Genomic DNA, 22,293 nt, shown 5'->3' on the forward strand with positions numbered 1-22,293 from the left:
ATTTGCTATGTTCTTGTTTGGTGTGTGTGTGTGTGTGTGTGTGTGTGTGTGTAAAACACAGCCGTCTCTCCACGTCACAGAGACACAGGCTGTCTGAGGATGGAGAGGATGAATTTTATTTCTTTATGCAGTCAATAATAAATGAATTATATAACTCTAAAGGACTGAAGGTAACTGCTGCACAATGTCATATCTCACTGCCTTTATCTCACATTATTCCAGACAGAATAAAAAAATAAAACCATAAAATCCACTTTACATATTTCAGTCAGTTACAATCCACTTACAGCAACCAACTCCTGAAGAATTCATATTAAAGCTGCTGAAACAGTTCAGTCCTGCACTACTCACTCTATACACCTGAATATTATTATTATTATTATATCAGAGTGACTCGGGTGTGAAGGCCGCAGTAGTGTGACATGTTTCAGTGTTAGTGTTGGACTGGAGTGTAAAATTGTACTGTACTATTCTATCAGTCATGAGAATTTAATTTAATCGCACTATGAGTCATGGAAGCTTTTATTACTCCTCTGTGTAGTTACTGTAGTTTATTTGGTATTAAAGGGTTTTAAAGGCTTGTGACGTGTGTACGAAGGTCTCAGGTGTCTGATCCAAACTCTTCCTCGGATTAGTGTGAAATGTGTATTGACTGAAAGCGTGTTACAAACGAGAGCCACAAATGCGTATTTTTACAATCAAATAATCTGTTGACTTTTATAATAATCATGGAATTAATGAATTATTCTCTGTAACGGTAACTAAATTATATTACAAAGGAATCTATTTAAAAACAGACAGAAGAAAATTATTTCTGTGAATCTCAAAAGTTATAGTTTTTATGTGGTTATGTAAACTACTAAATCAGCCACCGACATGTTTCATTACTCCAGCGCTTTATTGCTGTGTGTGATGTGTGAGGGAAGTGTGTCATGGCACGCTGTCACGTGTTTATTTAATATTCATTCATTTGTATTTTAAAGTCTCGGTTCTGTTGTCGTATGGTGTATATTTTATGTCAAGCCAAAATAAAAGAGAAAGAGCAGTGATGTCTAATGTTTTAAATATACACACAGCTGAACTGTTCCTGCAGCGTTAGTCAGGTTTTACACAGCGACATTTCAAAACACTCAGCTCACTAAAGCAGGCTGATATTCATATTATTATTATTCAGTGCAAGATGGGGAATCTTCTTAGAAATGTTTCTGTTAGATTTCTTAAAATTCTCTTGACATCCTCACAGCAATGAATAAATCAAACGCTCTGACAATAAAAAGAAAAAAAATCCATCACCTGTGGCTTTCGCAGGGCTGTAAAACACTTGTCCAATTATTTCCCTCATTCCAAATCAAGTGACTGGACGGCCTACCTGCCTGTCTACCTGCGTGCACTCTGCCCCTGCACTCATTGCACGCGACCAGAGTCTTCCACAAGGTGGGGCAGACATCCTGCAGACATGTCGCTAAAGCTAGCAAGCTAGTCGACAGCTATGAGTACGAACAACAGCTCAGTTCATTGTTTACATTCAGTACAATAATGTTCACTGTTTTCTTACGTGTGAATGACACACAAGGTAGTTGGATATGACCATGACATGCTACATTCCTTTCCCCAGTGCGCGCTCTCTCTCTCTCTCTCTCTCTCTCTCATGGACTCGTCCTCTAGCAGGAGTCAGGCAGTGTGCATTAATGTGTTTTGGAGGCGTGGCTGTGAACAGAGGGCCAAAGGGAGGGGTGGGATCTTTCAACTGGACACTTTCAAAATCTAGCTTACTCTTCCAAATAGCTATAAGATGAGTGGAGCAGGGATTCAGATTTATGAACTTCTCTCCTTGGGAAATAAAACGTTAAATCCATCCAGACTTCATCTTCCATCACACTCGATCTCCAAATTGGAAGAGACGACCAGCTTCTGAGTCGTTTTCTCATCATTACTGTGACTCCAACATGAAGAGACACTTTAAACGCAGCCCATTCCTGTGTGTGTTAGCTGTACTTAAGTGTCCGTAGCTGGTTCCAGAACAGTAGTGAGAGGATAGTGTGCGGTCCGAGTCTGAAATAGGATGCGCCCAGACCTTTGTACAGACCAAAAACACCTTCCTTCCTCAAGGTCTTAGAGAAACAGTCCATGAAGCCTCGATACAGCTTACCCTGCATGCACACGCGCACACACACACACACACACACTCCAATTTAAATACTTCACATGTTCAATGAAATGCATCTCATTAGTTGTAATTTCAGTCAGTCATAACTGCAGGGTAATTATGTGTGAATCATGCTCAAAGCCATACAGGTCTCAAAAGGGGTGGGGTCGGGGTGAGGTCAGTGTTCTTTACCTTTCCCAGGTGATCCACAGGCTGATTATAGAGTCGTGTGCTGAGGACATCAAACGGAGTCATGCACAAAACAACCGCCACACTGCTGATCATCCCAGCAAAGAGGGGCACCAACCAGCTATCAGCTGGGAATATCTACACACACACACACAAGGTAAGAGACAGACAGCAAGAGAGTGAGAGATACAGAGTGTTAAATGAGTCATGCTGTGGAAAACTGTATTTTGTCGTTGTTTTTGAAACAGGAGGCTGTGCCTTGGGGACGTACTGTGGCTTTTCACACTAGACTGTTACCTTCGCAGTCTGTAGCGACCACTGAAAGGAAACAGGTGCAGTGAACAGGTGAGTTATAAAAGTGTCTGTTTCTTACATAGAAACGTCCCTCATTAACATATGACCACCCACTGGAATCTGTATCATGAAGATGGGGAGGAGCCATTTACCTAGAAGGAGCAAGTGGAGATGTCTGGGAGAAAGTGCAAGTGTACTGTTCCACATCGAACAAAAGAAAACCTGAGTCTGGAGACTCTTCCAAAGGAAGTTAGAACACAAAAAGTGGGAGGCGGTCCCTGAAAATTTGAGCCTGACACAATAGTTTACAGAGTACAGCCCATGTGCTGTGTATTTATTGTCCTGCACTTATCACACACTGTTGTGTATTTACACTTTACATAGTCTTGTGTGCTGTTGTGTTGCACCACAGTCCTGGAGAAACAACACTTCATTCCAGTGTATACAAGCCCTGCAGAGGACTGACAATAAAAACCCACTTGGCTTTACAGTGTCGTATGTTTTGAATGTTTTGGACAATTGTGTGTGTACCTGCAGATCAGTGATGAACTCTTTAGTGACGGAGAATGTGGACAGCTGAGCCGCAGAACCCACACCGACCCTCGGCACCGCCGCACCGGACCCTCGCCACAGTCCCATAATGCCATGCTGCCTGTGTATCACCAACAGAGCATGCATCATCCCCTACACCACCGACACAGAGGGAAGAGAGAGAGAGACACAAAGACAACGAAAATATTTGAAATGAAAAGTGAAATATAGAAAAATAATTATGAATGTTGTCTTTGTAATTATTGTTTATAATAATGTAATTGTTAATTATAATGATAAATATTTGTAACTGTAGATAAACACATTTCACCTCCTCCATTTGATCATCTGCCTGATCCCAATTCGGACCCTGTTCACTTCCCCTTAGTCACTACAGCGAGGGAGTCTACAGGTCATATCTAGTCATGTTAATAATTCAGGCTGTGGTTTCCTCTGACTCGACGTTTTGGTTATCAGACTGGAGGAAGTGTGTAGGGTAAGAAGTGTGTGTGAGCTGAAGTGGGACTCACCCGGTGCTGGTACTGGTGTCCTACAGCAATGGAGGATGTCGACTGATTCTGCAGGTGTGTTTTTACCTGAAACAATACACAGAGCGTGTGTGTGTGGGGGGGGACAGACCTTCTCTTCATTTACATACATTTGTTTAAATCAGGTTCTGGATCTGCAGTGGAAAACCCAGACATGCCACATTGTGATCTCGCGATCCAGGTGAGAATACACCTGAGAAGGTAAATGAGTATGACACACCCACTTGTAGGCACTTTACCTGAAAATTTCAAACAGGTTCAATTCACCTTAAAATCTGCTCTCTGTTAAAGGACACCCCAAAAAGAACATAGCTTTTGGAATAAATAAAAAAAATCTTATGGTTGCAGAGATACGGTGGTTTTAGTAAAAATCAACAATGGTAATTCAGTATGATGCATTAGAGCCAAAAATTATGCAATAAATTTGTTGGTTTTTTTCAAGAATTGCAAGAAGATTCAACTTCCCAGCATTATTTATTTCTTTTAATAGATACAAACCATATATTTCTGTAATCAGAAACTCCAAACCTATAGGGTGATAATGTCATGAATGGCATACAGTTGACCTTGAAACGACCTTCATGCACTGGAAAAAAATCTCAGCTGATGCAGAAACAGTGGTTCCAAGTATCTTATTCTCTGTTACTCTTCTCAATTCATCAATTCATTACTTCACACAATTAATCCCTCTGGGTGATATTATTCATAAACATTGTATTAGTTTCCACTGTTATGCTGATGACACACAGTTGTATGTCTCTGCAAAACCTGATGAGAGACACCAGCTTAATAGAATTGAGGAATGTGTGAAGGACATTAGACACTGGATGCTTATTAACTTCCTTCTGCTTAACTCTGACGAGACTGAAGTACTTGTACTCGGACCACATGCAGCTAGAAGTAAGTTTTCTGATTCCACAGTAACTCTGGATGGCCTTTCTGTTTCTTCACGTGCAGCAGTAAAAGACCTCGGAGTGATTATTGACCCCAGTCTTTCATTCGAAACTCACATTGATAACATCACCCGGATAGCTTTCTTTCATCTCAGAAATATTGCTAATTTAATTTAACCTTTAATTTAATTTTAGCCCTTTAATTTAACCTTGAAATAGGTGAAATAAATGCTCACTATGGAGCACACATGACCTCATGATGATACGGACAGAATGATGTCATCGGCTCTCTAAAGCTCTGTGTAGGTTTTCTGTACTATTATGTAATGTGAAAGTCATTATCCTGTAAAGTATGACGTGTACACGGAGTGATGGGGGGGGGAGCAGTGAAGGTGAACCCCATGGGAAAAAACACTCCATATATCTCATCTCATTATCTGTAGCCGCTTTATCCTGTTCTACAGGGTCGCAGGCGAGCTGGGTCCTATCCCAGCTGACTACGGGCGAAAGGCGGGGTTCACCCTGGACAAGTCGCCAGGTCATCACAGGGCTGACACATAGACACAGACAACCATTCACACTCACATTCACACCTACGCTCAATTTAGAGTCACCAGTTAACCTAACCTGCATGTCTTTGGACTGTGGGGGAAACCGGAGCACCCGGAGGAAACCCACGCGGACACGGGGAGAACATGCAAACTCCGCACAGAAAGGCCCTCGCCGGCCACGGGGCTCGAACCCAGGACCTTCTTGCTGTGAGGCGACAGCGCTAACCACTACACCACCGTGCCGCCCACACGCCATATATTTAAAAGAAAAACATCACTCATTGTTTTGTAGTTTACAGTAAATTAACAATCGAGAGCAGAAAGAGCCAATCACAGAATGAGATTTAAAGACTGTGCGTAAAAAGCCCTGCGATGCGTAAAAGCCCTGCGCATGCGCACTTCAACACACAGTCAGAGTCAGTGACAGAGGGTAAAATGGAAACCCAAAGCTCTGGATCCGGTTCCAGGACTCACCAGGTAGATGGGGCTGCCCACGAAGGCTCCCACAACCCCGGACAGTGCACCGGCCGTGGTGCTCTTCACCGAGCTCACGCGCCCCTTCGTGTGGATGTAGCCCGCGGACTCCATGATGGCATATGAGCCGAGTCTCACCCCATTCATGAAGAACTGATAGAGCAGCGCGGGGACCAGCCCTTTCTGCAGCGCGGACAGCCCCTCCACGCGCCCGATGGTGTAGAATGCGTGGAACACGTTCCGGTAATGAACCCGGTACGTACCGCGGCTCTTCAGCTCACCCTGAAGCTGCATCCGGGTTTTAACCACCTCCAGTGGGTTCGTGAACAAGCATGCGCTGCACGCGGCCAGTCCGCTCAGGATGAAGTCCATGATGAGGATGAGGATGACTAGAATCAGAATTAGAATGAGAATCTAGTTTATTGCCAAGTCCATTCTCACATAGAAGGAATTTGCTTTGGTGATTTGTGCTCTGAACAGTTAAGGTAGAAAAAGAAAAGTAGTTATTTAAATAGAATAAAAAATAAAAGGAATCTAATATGTACAAATGTGAAAAGTGGACATATTTAAGGAGTGTTTGTATGGGTTGTTTTGAAGTCCACGCTGTACAGTATGTCCCAGAATGTGCAAAAAAGAGGTCACAGGATGAAAATGAAGAGTCATGACATGAATGTGTGAGAAGAAGAGAATGTGCAGTGGGTCAATCAGAGGGGAACCGTCAGGGCCTTCAGAGAATCAGAATCAGAATTACTTAATTAATCCCCGGACGGAAATTCAAGTTTGCAACCAAGCTTCTGAATCAACGAAGTAAACATGTCTAAAAATAGAAGATAAAATAGTATTTTTAAAAAAATAAATAAATAAAAATAAAATAAATTTAAATAAGTTCAATAACTTAAGTAAAAGCAAAATGAAGTGATTTTATATACAATGATTCATGTATTGCACCTGAGTTAAGGATACATGGTAAGACAGTGTACCACAGTTATACAGGGGCATTGTACAGCTCGACTGCAGCAGGTAGGAATGATTTCCTGTGTCTCAGTTGTGCGACATGGAAGAATCAGCCGTTTACTGAACGTGCTCCTGTAGCTGATCAGCTCCTCATGTAGAGGGTGGGAAGGATGGTCTAAGATTGTTTTTATTTTGGACAGTGTCCTCTTCTCCAACACCACTGTCAGAGTCCAGTTCCACACCTACAACATGGCCGGCCTTCCTGATGATCTTATTGAGTCTGTTAGTGTCCTTCACCCTCAAGCCGCTGCCCCAGCAGATGACAGCGTACAGGATGGTGCTGGCCACCACAGACTCCATAGAACAGCCGCAGCATCGTTCAGCAGACGTTGAAGGACCTCAGCCATCTCAGAAAATAGAGACGGCTCTGGCCCTTTTTGTATACAGTGTCCACGTTTTTGGACCAGTCCAGTTTATTATCCAAGTACACCCCCAGGTACTTATATTCCTCCACCACGTCCACACTGACCCCATGGATGTTAACAGGGTTCATCGGAGCCCTGATTCTCTTCAGATTGACCACCAGTTCTTTCATCTTCATCACATTGAGCTGTAGGTGGTTCTTCCTGCTCCACGTGACAAAGTTGTCCACCACCATCCTGTACTCGTTCTCGTCACCACCGGTAATATGTCCAACCACTACAGAGTCATCAGAAAATTTCTGGAGGTGGCAGGTCATGCAGTAATTGAAATCAGTGGTGTAGAGAGTGAAAAGGAAAGGAGAAAGGACAGTCCCTTGCGGAGCCCCGGTGTTGCTGATCACTCTGTCCAACACACAGCACTGCAAGCACACGTACTGTGGTCTGCCAGTCAAATAATCTACAATCCAGGACACCAGTGGGGCATCCACCTGCATCGCTGTCAACTTCTCACCCAGCAGAGCCGGCCGGATGGTGTCAAAAGCACTGGAGAAATCAAAAAACATGATCCTCACAGTGCTGGCTGGCTTGTCCAGGTGTCCATAGACTTTGTTGAGCAGGTAGATGATGGTGTCCTCTACTCCAAGACGGGGCTGGTAGGCGAACTGAAGGGGGTCAAGAAGTGGTTGGACCATAGGCCGGATCTGCTCCAGGATGAGTCTCTCAAGGGTCTTCATAATGTGTGACGTCAATGCCACGGGCCTGTAGTCTTTGAGGTCACTGGGACACGGCTTCTTCGGTACAGGGATGAGGCATGACGTCTTCCACAGCACGGGAACCCTCTGAAGACCCAGGCTCATGTTGAAGGCATGCTGAAGTACTCCACTTAGCTGGAGGGCACAGGTCTTCAGGGCCCTGGGGCTAACACCATCCGGGCCTGCTGATTTTCCTGCATGGAGTCTCTTCAGCTGTCTTCTCACTTGCTCCTCGCTGATGATCGTTGTGGGGGTGATGGGTGGGGGAGGGATGAAGGTGTTTCTTGGGGGGGGGGGGGGTGCTCAGCCAGGGGGTCTGTTGAGGAGGTGTGAGCGAGGTCCTGAAATGGGGATGAGGTTGGGCAAGAAGAGGCAGGGGAGGGGAGAGAATGTAAAGTGTGTGGTTGTAGTCATCCCGCAGAAGAGTGGTGGTGGTGGGTTGGGGTCACGCCATCGAATCTGTTAAAGTCGAGATTCAGCTCATTCGCCCTTTCCACATTGCCATCCACTCCTTCACTGTTGGTTGGCTTGTAACCAGTAATGGTCTTCATTCCACTCCACACCTCTCTCATGTTGTTCTGTTGGAGTTTCCACTCCAATTTCCTCCTGTACTTTTCCTTGGCCTCCCTGATCGTTGCTCTCAGTTCATGCTGTACTCCTCGCACCCCCTCTTTGTTGCCGGCTCTGAAAGCCCTCTTCTTCTCATTTAAGAGGGCTTTGATGTCCTTCGTTACCCATGGCTTGTTGTTGGAGTAACAGCTGACATAGCAGTCCTAGCTGGGACAATGGTGTCCACACAGAAGTTGATGTATCACATGATGCACTCTGTGAGCCCATCAATGTCGTCTCCGTGGGGCTCACACGGTGTCTGCCAGTCTGTCACCTCGAAGCATCCCTGCAGTGTCTCAGAATTCAGAATTCATTTATTTGGATCTTCAACAAACATACATAAAGCATAAAAAAGCAAAAATACTTGAAATAGGAAATATGAGAGATCCAGGGGACCTACATTAAGGTAATGAGAATAAAACCGCTATCATGCAGGCCACCATAGGCTCCCTGCAGGAACATAAAATATTTATAGTTGACTTTTTTTTTAATTTTCATAATATGATGTTTAGGTTTGTGATAAAATTCACATTTGACTTATCTGATAAATTTACACATAGCAATGTCACTTTTGAACAATCTTACATATATAACATACTTAAGCATTATACATAGTAATATGCATGCAGTCAGTGGTGTATAAACAATATTATTTTATATATATGAAGAACATCTATCGAGAACATATATAACAATTCACAATATTACAGCTCACACTATAGTTCTGAATGATATGGCATTTAACATATGAAGAGAACCCTTGAAGACTATGTGTATGAACCTTTTCTAAAATGATTTTTGGTGTGGATTTAATAGTTTGAGGTAGATCATATCTAACACATTTTTCAGCAAATTTGTGTTTAGTTCTTGGTTGATAAATTTGACTTGATGAGCGTGTTTTATGAATTGGAGTTACAATATTAAAAGGTAGAGATTGAAAATAGCTGGGAAGAGTGCCTTCATGATATTTGAAATAGAATTTAAGTTTCTGTAGATAGAAAATATCTTCAAGCTTCAACAAATGGAAGTTCTTAAACAAGGGTTCTGTATGACAATTATATTTAGCACATGAAATGACTCTAATAATTTTCTTCTGAATCTTAAAAATCCATTCACAATTAAATCCCCAAAGTAAGATACCAAAGTTTAGATGTGATAGCACAAGAGAATTGTAAATCTTTATTTTTGCATCGAGGGGTAGAATATTTTTTAGTCTGTTTAGTATGCCTAAAGTTTTAGAAATTTTGTTTGCAATTTTGTCAACATGATCTTTCCAATTGAGGTTTTCATTTATTGTTAAGCCAAGAAAATTGAATGTACTGACTTTCAATAAAAGTATTATTTATTTGGAGATCAATGTGCCCAACTGATTTTTGTGGTGTATGAAATACAATGAATTTAGATTTACTAACATTCAGTGATAACTTATTCAACAGCAACCAGTTGTTTACTTTTTGTAATTCATCATTTACTGTGATGTTTGTAATTTGTTTATTATTCAAATCTATTTTGACAGTTGTTTGTAAGGTTGTGTCATCTGCATATATTATGAATGAGAAAAACTTACTACTTGCTGTTATATCATTCATGTAAATAATAAAAAGTAGGGGGCCAAGAATGGATCCTTGGGGAACACCTATGTTTAAAGATTGATAAGACAAGTTATGATCTTCAAATGATACATATTGCTTCCGATTGGATAAATAGTTTTTCAAAAGTGATATACACCTTGTATTCCATAATTACTTAGTTTAATTTTAAGTATAGTATGATCTAAGGTGTCAAACGCTTTAGAAAGGTCTAAAAAAACACTAAGTGGTATATTATTATTATTATTATTATTATTATTATTATTATCAAGTTCATAGATAAGTCGATCAGTTAGTTCAAGAGCTGCAAATTCTGTTGAGTGATTAGATCGGAAGCCATATTGAGAATTTATAAATAATTTGTTAACATGAAAGTAGTCATAAAGTTGATTGTATATAATTTTTTCAAATATTTTTGACATGACAGGAAGTAATGAAATGGGCCGGTAGTTTAAGAACTGTGTTTCATCATCTTTTTTATAAACAGGGGTGACTTTGGCTATTTTTAGCAGATTTGGAAAGATGCCAGTGGTTATCATTTGATTAACTATAGTTAAAATTGGTGACAATAGTACAGATTTAATACTTTTTAATAGCTTTGTAGATATTTCATCGAATCCATAACTGGTTTTAGGTGCTAGCTTATCTATAATTTTTTCAATGTCATTCTGAGAAACAGCGTGAAAAGAAAGTTTACAATGAACATTAATTTTTAGGTATTTTTTAAAGTCAAGTGGATTGGATGGTGTTAGGCCTTTTGCTAAATTTCCTCCAATATTAATAAAAAAGTCATTAAATTTTTCAGCAATAGTTAATTTGTCAGTTATAATTTTGTCATTATCTCTGAAATAGATTGGAAAATCTTTCTTTTTACTTGTCCTATTGAGAATATTATTTATTGCTTTCCATGTTTTTTTAATATCTGACTTATACTTGTCAAAAAGCTGGTTGTAATATTTACACTGACAGATGTGGATAAGTTTCCTAATGATGATATTGTAAATATTTAAATTAGTTTTAGCTTTAATGTACTCTTGAGATTCAGGGTCTGTTGATTTTTTTATTCTATATAATTTATCTCTGTATTTTATTGATCTTAAAATGCCTTCAGTCATCCATGCTGATTTTTTGTGTTTGTACTTGTTGAATTTGACTATTTTCGTAGGAAGATGCTTTTTCTTAGCTTGTTGTATGACATCGTGTAGTAGTAAATATGTCTCATTTGGATCAGCATTATTGTCTGTGTTAATGTTATGCTTTTGCAGAAGAGATGCAATTTCATCTTTAAATTTATTGATGGTCTCAGTGTTTTGCAGTGATAGGCTTACATATTTTGATCTTTGTTTAGTGATAAGGTAGTTGTCTAGGAAAGTGAAATATCTCGTTGGCCTCATCTGTCCATCTCCTCACTATCTTTGATGTGGTGGGCAGTCTCTTCACCAGAGGCACATAGCAGGGGGAGAGGTAAATCAGGTTATGGTCTGACCTTGCCAGTGTGTGTGTGTGTGGGGGGGGGGGAAGAGCTGTAAGCCTCTTTAACATTAGCAATCCCAAACATATCAGCATTTCACATATTCTATTTAATTTATTTCATTCTTTCAATTTAATTAGGGCCCGAGCCCGAATGGGCGAAGGCCCTATTGCTCTTGTAAGAGTTCACTATTCTTCTTCTTCTTCTTCTTCTTTATTTTTCTCCGCTGTTGGGCCATTTTCGGGGCGCTTGCCATGGGCGAAAACGCACAAAATTTGGCACCAGTTCCGAGAATTGCCACCGCTACTCAGAACCAGAAGCCCAGACTTGGCCGGGGCTCAGGGCCTCTATAGCGCCCCCTAAGTCGTTGTGATTTTGGCCTCCCGCATTAAGGTGCCTGGTTGCCATGTAGTTTGTAGTAGTGGCATGCCATTTGGTACGCATATGTATCTCACTAAGCCGGACAAAAATGTAATGCCAATGCATTAGCCACGCCCAACAGGAAGTGAGGTAATTTCACTTTTGTGCGAAATGCATGGCCACGAAGATGGCGCAACTCCTCCTAGACCGTTCATAGGAATGTCACCAAAATTGATACACATCATCTACAGACATGGCTGACAAACGTTACTAAATACGTTTCACGTAGGATAAACCGTTCAGAAGTTATATGTCAATCAATTTTCAATGCAAAATTTTACATGCTTAAAAATTCATAACAAATCTTCTAATTGCTCAAAACTGCTCATACTTCACACGCAAATCACTCATTGGGCTTCTGACACGTTTCCCAATTTCTGTGATTTTTCGCCACTGGGGGCGCTATTTTTGGGCAAAAATTCCAATCTTTCCTCTATTTTGGTCAAACTTCACGGCCACCCTCTTACTACCTCCCATGTCATGTATACCACATTTTGGGAATTTTCGTCCATGGGGGGCGCTGTTTTCGGCCGACGCAATTGCTCCAAAACGGGTTTTTGGTAAATAATTCCTTAATGCTTTTCCTTCACACCTCTGCCTTGTGATAGTACGTTGCTGTTGTAGACACTTATTTTTCCAACTCATAATCGCTCATGTACAGCATAGCGCCACCTACTGACATGGGAAAAACCAAAACATTTATTCTTCACAAATCTATATCTCATCTTCTATTTGCTCAATTGTCATCAAACTTCATACGCAAACTCTTCATGGCTCACCTGACATGTACGCCAAATTTTGTGCACTTTCGCCCCTGGGGGTGCTGGTTATGGCAAAAATGATATTGCAGCTTCTGATTTGTCAAACTTCGCAAGCAATCTCTTTACAGGACCCTTATTGGGGCGCTTGCCATGGTCGACAACGCACGAAATTTGGCTCCTTTTTCTTAGACTGCCACCGCAGGCGGGCCTCAGGGCCTCTACAGCGCCCCCTAACGTGTTGTGATTTTTGCCTCTCGCATTAAGGTGCCTGCTTGGCATATAGTTTCTAGTTATTGTTATTATTATTAGGGCCCGAGCACCGTTCAGTGCGAGACCCTATTGTTTTTGAAGGATTATTATTATTATTATTATTATTATTATTATTAGGCCCCGAGCACCGTACAGTGCGAGACCCCATTGGCGCCATGTGTCCAATTCTGTGCTTTGTCGCCATTGTGGGAGTAATGTCTCTTGCCGAAGAAGCTGTGGCAGGTATTTCGCGGGGACGCATGCCCCCGCCCCCCTTGGCCGCTGGCGCGAGGGCCCGTCAAGGCCGCTTGCGGCTTTAATTCTAATTATTCTCTTCTAATTCAGCCTCATTTTCTATCAAATGTGCTTCAGAAATAATTCAGCCTCATTTTCTATCAAATGTGCTTCAGAAATGAAAGGGTTACTGTCCTTTTTTTTTAAACGTCATGGCGCCCCTTGAGGCAGACGTGTTTGCTCGCTCCGCTCTTGAATGCCAGCTTTTTCTTCTTTTTTGTTTATTTTCTGTTCTTTCTGCAGTGCACAAATGTCATGCACTGCTAACATATAACAGACAAGCATTGCTGGACATCACTAACACACACAGCCATTTGGAATTTACTGGCTTTATACCACCAGAGCTACAACTCATTGTTCGCTCCCGCAACCACCACCACCAGCCCCAGGAAGGCCCTGAAGCACCGGGCCCAAGTGAGCATGCTGACCCCAAGAGAGTGCTCCGGAGACGGCGATGCAAGTGAGGCAAGGGGGGCCTCCATGTTAGGCTAAAAGTTCGCACTAGCCGACCACCGCTGCCCAGCCTCCTGCTAGCCAACCTGCAGTCCCTGGAAAACAAACTGGATGAATTAAGAGTCAGAATCACAGCTCAGTGGGAAATAAGAGAGTGCTGCGCTCTAATTTTCACCGAGACCTAGCTCTCAGACAAAATCCCAGAATGTGCCATTCAGCTACAGACTCACTCTATACACCGAGGAGACTGGACCGCAGCCCTCCGGTAAGGCTAAAGGGGGAGGTGTGTATGTGGTTTTATTAACAACTCTTGATGTGGAGATATACAGACTGTTTATAAGCACTCGTTCGCCAGATGTGGAGCTGTTATTGCTGAAATGCCGCCCCTATTATCTACCAAGGGAATTCACTGCTGTGTTTTTGTAGCCTGGCTAACGCAACTTCAAAGCTCTCTGAGCATTTGGTCTGGCCAAGCTATTAAGCCAAACCATTTCCCAGAGCCCGTGGTTGACCCGCCTCCCTGAAATGCCTCAGTTTGCTACTGGTCGAAGCCAGAAAAGGCTGTAACGAAGCTTAAACCAATCACATCACTCTTTCCTCTGATGTATGTGACGCAACGGAAACTGCTTGAGTAACTGGTAGATTAAACTCTTACCGAAGCCGGTCGGGAGCAAGGTGAAAACGTCCTTCCTTTCAATAAATACCTCCAGGGCTGCTCTTTGCTCCGTTTTCAATGAGAACTTCGCGTTGAATGCTTTCAATACAGCATCTACCGCTGTAAACAATCTATGGCTTCTGGTCGCAGTTCTACTACGTCAGTGCCTTGAACACGCCTCTACCCAGGGCCATTGGAGATGCTCAAAGTTGATTGGTTCCCAATTTTTCGGGAGCTTGGAAATGCTGTAGATAGCCTGCCTGGCCAGACTAAGCTCGGAACAGGCCCTCGTGTTGCGTCACGCTTAGGATGGGCGGGCCCAGGCTAGTGTTTTTGGCCACTGTTTACATCCCCCCACGAGCTAACTACACGGCAGCACTCAGCAAACTCCATGACGACATCAGCGTGTTAGAGACGGCTCATCCTAGCGCTGTTTTTATCATCACTGGCGACTTTAATCAGTGCAATTTATGGACTGTATTCCCTAAATATTATCAACATGTGGACATCCCCACCTATGATAAGAACACACTGGACCATGTTTACAGCAACATACGCGGTGCATACAGGGCTGCACCCTGCCCCCACTTTGGACACTCAGACCACCTCTCTTTGTTCCTGTATCCGGTCTACAGACAAAGACTAAAACAAACAAATCCTGTCACCAAACAAGTCAAACTCTGGAGCCCAGAGACTGAGAGCACCCTTCAGGACTGTTTTGCTCAGACAGACTGGGATGTGTTTAAAGCTGCAGCCACTTTGGAGGACTCTTCTGTCAGTATACAGGACTATGCTGAGTGTGTGACTGGGTACATCAGCACATGTGTCTGCAACATCATGCCCACCATACAGATCAGGAAGTTGCCCAACCAAAAGCCCTGGGTAAACACTCAGGTACGATGCATGCTGTGTGCTCGATCTCATGCATTTAGATCAGGCAATGAGACGGAGTACAAAGCGGCAAAGTACGCACTGAGGAAAGCCATTACAGCAGCCAAGAGGCAGTACAGAGAGAAGCTGGACGGCTTCTGTTCTACTGCTGACCCCGGGCAGATGTGGCAAGGCCTGCAGCACATCACAGACTCCAGGACCACCACCAGCACCATCAGCTCCACAGACAGCCTGCCGGATGACCTCAACACTTTCTACACCCACTTTGAGAGCTACAGCACAGAGAGGAGGCACACACACACCTGGACCACCCAAAACCCCTCCCCCCACCAACAGTTTCATCAGGCCAGGTACACAAATCTCTGAGGAGGATCAACCCCAGGAAGGCAGCAGGACCAGACAACATCCCTGGGTGGGCCCTCAGAGTATGTGACAATGAGCTGGCTGATGTTTTCACCACCATCTTCAACCTTTCCCTCAGCCAGAGCACCATTCCCTCCTGCTTCAAGACCACAACCATTGTCCCTCTTCCCAAGAAGAGCCCACCCACCTGCCTGAATGATTACAGGCCAATAGCACTCACTCCAATCATCTCAAAGTGGTTTGAGAGAGTGGTACTGGCCCACATTCAGAACAGCATACCGGAAATCCTGGACCCCCTGTAGTATGCCTACAGGCCCAACAGGTCCACCTCAGATGCCATCGCTGCTGCCCTCCATTATGCCCTCTCCCACCTGGAAAACAAATATTCTTACATCAGGATGCTCTTTGTTGACTACAGCTCTGCGTTCAACATGGTCATCCCCCACAAACTCATCTATAAACTGTCCACACTTGGTTTGCACCCCACCCTCTGTGACTGGCTCCTCAACTTCCTGACTGGCAGGCCCCAGACTGTCAGGATTGGTAATAGGACTTCATCCAGCATCATCACAAACATTGGCACCCCACAGGGATGCGTCCTCAACCCCATCCTCTATGCTCTGTTCACCCAAGACTCTGACGCCTCCCACAAGGACAACATCATCCTGAAGTTCGCGGACAACACCGCAGTGATAGGACGCCTCACTGGCAGTGATGAAACGGCCTACAGGAGGGAGGTGGCCAGTCTGGTGTCATGGTGTGAGGACAACAACCTCACCCTCAACATGGACAAGACAAAGGAGATGATAGTGGACATGAGGAGGGAGAGGAGACCTCATCGGCCACTGTTCATCTGGGAGCTTGAGGTGGAGAGGGTGAGTAGCTTCAAATACCTGGGTGTTCACATCAGTGAGGCCCTCACATGGACACCTAACACCACACAGCTGGTTAGGAAGGCCCAACAGTGACTGTACTTTCTGAGGAGGCTGAGGAAGTTTGGTATGTCGCCCAAGATCCTCAGCAACTCCTACAGCTGTGTGATTGAGAGCATCCTGACCACCTGCATCATTGTATGGTACGGCAGCGCTACAGCAATGGACCGCAAACACCTACAGAGGGTGATGAAGACTGCTGAGAGGATCATCAAAACTCCACTCCCCTCTCTGCAGAGCATCTACCACCGCAAAGTCCACAGGAGGACTGCCTCCATCCTCAAAGACCCCATATACCCCCAGCATGGACTGTTCACACTTCTACCCTCAGGCCGGAGGTACAGAAGTGTGACATGTAAGACTGTCAGTCTAAAGAACTCTTTCTTTCCCACCGCCATCAGACTCCTGAACAGCTGACAGGAGTCTATAACCATGGACTACCTCCCCGTAAACTGTCTTTGACTGTTTACATTGGTTTACATTTGTTTGCACATTACTGCCCATCTTGCTGCTGTTCCTTGACTGTTTACATCTGTGTGGCAGTGGGGGCATGGCCAAGTAACAGTTTGTGAATGGAGGGTGGGGTCGGGGAAGGTAAGTGGCTATGTTATTCCACCTGCTGTCAATTAATGTGTGTGTGTGTGTGTGTGTGTGTGTGTTAGTTACAGGGGCAGAGCATAAAAGGAGGGGGAGAGCAGAGAAAAGGAACTTTCCCTACCAGAATGCATATGTGTGCGTGTGTGGGAGTGAGTCAGCTGAAAAGTTATATATATATATAAAAGAAGTAAAATTTGTAAGAACTTCAGTTCCCGCCTGCCGTGCTTCTGTACTCCACCCACATCAAGGATTCACTACAGTGGTGCCGAAACCCGGGAGCGAGTACAGAAGGGAACCACCCCATGGAGTCCTCGCCAATTATGGACCTCGTCCATGCCCTCACTGCTGCCCAGCAGAACCAGCATCAAGCGCTGACCGTCCTCCGGAAGGACCAGGAACAATGCTTTGAAACCTTGATGCTGGCCCAGCGAGAAGATCGCCAGGCGTTCCGGCATCTGCTGGCATCGGCAGGGGCATCCACCCTTACCACGTCACCCTCACGAAGATGGGCCCGTATGATGAGCCTGAAGCATTCATCGCTCTCTTCGAGCAAGCAGCCCAAGCGTGGGGGTGGTCAATCGAGCAGCACACAGCTCGCCTCCTCCCGCTCCTGGCAGGCAAGGTGCAGCTTGCAGTGCAGCAGCTCCCTGCCGACAGCTGGCTCAACTACGCCGACCTCAATAGGGCCATTTTGCAGCGGGTCGGCCGCTCCCCAGAACAACATCGCCAGCAGTTCCGGAAGCTGACACTGGAGGAGGTCGGCCGACCATTCGCATTTGGCCAACAACTCCGGGATGCCTGCCGGTGGTGGCTGAGGGTGGAAGACTGCGACGCCAACCGGATCATCGACCTGGTGGCCTTGGAACAGTTCATCTCTCGGCTTCTGGAAGGAATGGCAGAATGGGTCCAGTGTCACCGCCCGGCATCGCTCCAGCAAGCCATCGAGTTGGCGGAGGACCAGCTGGCGGCGGTTCCGACGACAGGCAGATGAGGTGAAGGTGCCTCTCCTCATTTCTCTGCGCTCCCCCTCCTTTTATGCTCTGTCCCTGTAACAAACACACACACACTAATTGACAGCAGGTAGAATGACTTAGCCACTTACCTTCCCTGACCCCACCCTCCATTCACAAACTGCTGCTTGGCCACACCCACGCTGCCACAATCTGGTTACATTGTTTGCACATATTTGCACATTACTGCCATTTTGCTGCTGTTTCCTTGACTGTTTACATCTGGTTACATTGTTTGCACATTTGCACATTACTGCCCTTCTGCTGCTACGTCTGATCATTGCCTTATTTTTGTATTACGCTACCTATTTTGCACTTCATTTACCTTTATTTTGTACTATACTGGGTGTTTTTTTGTTTTTGTTGCTTTTGCTTTTCTTTGCTTTTATTTTTGCACTATATTGTGTAGGTGCAATAAGCTTATCAAATCAGTCTCATGTAAAAAGGGATCAGTCTCATAAATTCATTAATCATTAATTCAAGTGTCTAATACTTTATAGCTAAACTATTAAAATCACTGAAATAACCTGGTGGTGCTGTTGCTATAGTTCTAGTGAGTATTGTAGCTCTAATGTAATACGTTTACTCTAGATCTATAACATTCATATAACAACCAAATGGGCAAAGGCAATTAGAGTACTTGTTTGGCAGAGGTTGGCACTCAGTGAATGTTGTAGTAATAGACAGGACACAGTTTATTCCAAAAATACCATTTATTGAAATAGCTGACATGAATTAGCAAACTAATACTGATCAGATATTGCAACAATAGCAGGCAAGGAATAATTCAATATAAATGGTGGTACAATGTATACAGGTAATAATCAGTAGTGTATATGATGATAACTAAAACACTAATGGTGATCAGAAGTAATAAGCTATATGCCAGTGTTACAGTGTAGGGGGCGAGTGGATGTTAAAATGTGAGAAGGAAATCACGTGTTTGTGTGTCTGTGTGAGGGTATGTGTATGACTAGATGTGTGTGTGTGTGTGTGTGTGTGTGTGTGTGTGTGTGTGTGTGTGTGTGTGTGTGTGTGTGTGTGTAATGCGAATGGAATGCACGAGCCTTGTGCTAGGCCTCGCCTAGAGGGGAATGGTCAACAAGGAGAGAGAGACAAAGGATCTGTAGTTTAAAAACTAGTCTCAGCTAGGCCTTAAACCCAACTTCTACTCAACCATTAGCTACTCCTGAAATCCCAGTGTTGAGGAGTGTAGTACGACGGAGGGAGTTAAAAAGAGAGTGAGAGAGAGAGAACACATACACGATCTAACTAAATACAGATAGTAAACAAAGTAAATCAAACAACATGCGGTCTAAGACCGACTTTCATGTGAATCAAAATGCGTACATTTAAACCATAAATGAATTCAAATAAACAACACTCTTCACATGAACTAGCCACAACTAAGACTAACAATTGCCCAGATGCCAGCCTTACTTGAGATCGCTCTTGTTTGGTGACTGAAAGTGCGCCGTCTGTTATCCAAAGACAGCGCGAAGTGCAGGTCCAGGGAGAAAACAGTTCTGTTCCATTCACGTTTACAGCTCGTCAGCTGTAGATCTTCGGTGTCCCATCAGTCGTCCAATGATCTGGAAGGAATCTTGTTTGTAGTTCGTCGACGTTGTGAAAGGGAAACAGGATCTGGTTGCCTTTTCTCTTTAAAATACTGCGTGGGCTGCAGTAACTAACCGGTTCAGTTATTATTACAACTATGCGAAGATCAAATACATTGAACTTTGGCTAAAGGTCCGGTATCAATAGCTCATTCTTTGTCCTTTGTTCTCCTGTAGCACACATGCAACGACGTCTCACTTTCACGCATGGAAACCCACCGCTAGAGAGAAAGAATTTCGATTCCGCTGCGGGTTTGAAGCATAGTCGTGACATCACTGTATTTGGTATCCAGTATCATCTCTGTATCCAATACCATTACAGGGAGTCAAAAGAATGGGCGGAGATAGAACATGGCATCGAGTACAGGGATTGGTGTGTTCAACGCTGTACAGTGAAAGAGAATTTACTATGGCTACAGCATGGCAGCTGTCGTCTTGCACAATGAAATTCTTAGTTTGCTGTCCACCATGAATGCCAATTACAAATAAATAAATAAGCAGAATTAATACAAAGTAAAGGCAATTGTAGGGGTACAATTGCCTTTACTTTGTATTAATTCTGCTTATTTATTTATTTGTAATTGGCATTCATGGTGGACAGCAAACTAAGAATTTCATTGTGCAAGATGACATGTCCTTACTGCATATGACAATAAACACTTTGAACTTGAACTGAAAACATTAAAATTAAGTTCTCCAATGAGATTGTTTTGTTTGTTGTCTTTAGACTGAGAAGAGTTTAGAGCTGCTCACTCATTGGTTAGGACTTCATTGCCAGGACAGAAGGCCATGGCAGTGTATGTTTATGTAGGAAGTGACAGATGAATTAACCGATCAGATTTTGATTTATAGTGGGAGGGACCAAAAATTTCTCGCTCTCGGCCTTCTCAAAGGCCACCGCGAGCTTAACCACAAGTTGGCGCCGTCAGCGTAGCAATGAAGTCACCATCCAGCTGGTGTAGCATTCATCAGTAGTGTTAGCGAATGCTAATAAAGCAGTCAAGCCAGTGCTATCAAGAGCTACAGGCTAACGACCGAGAAACTAAGATTTCTGTCTCCAGACTCTTCTTCCACGCTGCACGCTTGCTACAGTATTTTTCACTCAGACTTAAGGATTAATTTCCCTGTGTAATTTACTGAGTTACTTTTAAAATCAACATTGACAGCTACACACAACGGAGCGACCTGGCAGCCTGACGCTAATCCCTTACAAAATCCTTTGCCTTGTTGCTTTTTGGCGTGTCTGGCTCAGTTTTGGCTGAGCTCAAGTGCCAGCTCTAATAGTAACGATTCACCACTGGCTTAAATAAATAACCAAGCTGTACCATGAGAACTGGAATGTGCAATAAAATTTCACAGAATGAAGATGTGTGACAAGACCATGAAATGTGTCCCTCGGCTCGCACTCACTGCAGTGTTAATGCTGTTCACTGGAGTCGAGCAGGGGACCTGCAGTTGGAAAGAAGGCCTGAAGGTCGGACCAGATGGGTCTGATCCAGTTTCTGTCAATGACCCTCTGCCACAGTTGAGTAAACACACTTTGCATTTTCTTCTCTGGAAATGCAGTCTAGTTCCAGCTTGTGCTTTCTTTTTAGCAGCATTTATATGCTACACAATGAGGCATACTTATTTAAAAAACTGATAAATTTGGAAAAATACTTGTAAAACTAGCAAAACTATGATGTAAACAGAGAATATAAATAGCTGAGTTGCACCAAGCGTCCGCTACCTGATGTCACTGCATACATCACCATCGCAGGAAGCCCATCTGGCTTTTTTTTAAATTAATTTTTCTCAAACACTAATTGGTCTCCGAAAATGAAGGTTTGATTTTTGAAATCTGTGACTACTTTTACTTTAAAATAAGTTTGTGAATAAATCCGCTGGAGGATAATGGTCTGAGTGATAGATCAGATATCTGATGTTAATGTTCTCAGGACTGATTGAGGTTTTCCTGCAGAACCTGTAGCTTATCATCACTGAGAGCTTCTCACCTGTTATAATCAGTAATCATCAATAACACACTTTGGGCCACTAGGGGTCACTTGTGTGTGTGTGTGTGTGTGTGTGTGTGTGTGTGTGTGTGTGTTCGGTGCATTTGTTATTGGCTACCGGTGCTTAGGATAACTTCTACAACAGGCTAAGTTTTCTGTGTTTTGCCAGTCGTTTTTGTGATGGAATACTGTGTGCTTTTTCTGCTGCTTGTACCTGTTGAACACTCTGCTTATCTGCTGCTTGTTGTGTGCGTGCTACTCCTTGAGTTTACATCTGGTTTGCTACTAGACGGCATTTCCCAATCAGTTTCGATTACGCAAGCAATCAGCTGTTTTTCATTTGCTAATTAGCTGGGCTTTTAGTGTGGTTTCGAGCGCTCCTTCCCAAAATCACTCCCCCTCTCCTACATCTCCCATAACCTGTTCATCTTGTGTCTTGACATCATTCCTGTTTGTGATCCCACCCACAAGAGGTGCTTCCATCGTTATGGGCTCCCCATGAGGACGATGCCTCTCCAAATGCATCTACCCTTCAGCTACCTCAGCTGACACCTTCTGGATCACCACTGGACTATGGAACTGCCAGTCTGCCACTTGGAAGGCTGACTTCATCAATGCCCGCACCTCCCTTCTGT

General features: G+C 43.7%; 1 protein-coding gene across 1 annotated transcript; it reads right to left on the minus strand.

Moving 5' to 3' along the window:
* Positions 1-21: 21 nt before the first annotated feature.
* Positions 22-6,007, minus strand: slc25a35 (solute carrier family 25 member 35). Its single transcript, XM_060912909.1, has 5 exons — positions 5,627-6,007; positions 3,691-3,756; positions 3,161-3,313; positions 2,339-2,473; positions 22-2,150 (listed from the first exon to the last, which is right to left on the minus strand). Exons 1-5 carry the CDS (start codon positions 5,996-5,998, stop codon positions 1,986-1,988), a joined length of 891 nt encoding a protein of 296 aa, XP_060768892.1. The 5' UTR covers positions 5,999-6,007; the 3' UTR covers positions 22-1,985.
* Positions 6,008-22,293: the final 16,286 nt, after the last annotated feature.

The sequence above is a fragment of the Neoarius graeffei genome, chromosome 28 (genome assembly GCF_027579695.1).
Source record: "Neoarius graeffei isolate fNeoGra1 chromosome 28, fNeoGra1.pri, whole genome shotgun sequence".
Taxonomy (NCBI): Eukaryota; Metazoa; Chordata; class Actinopteri; order Siluriformes; family Ariidae; genus Neoarius; species Neoarius graeffei.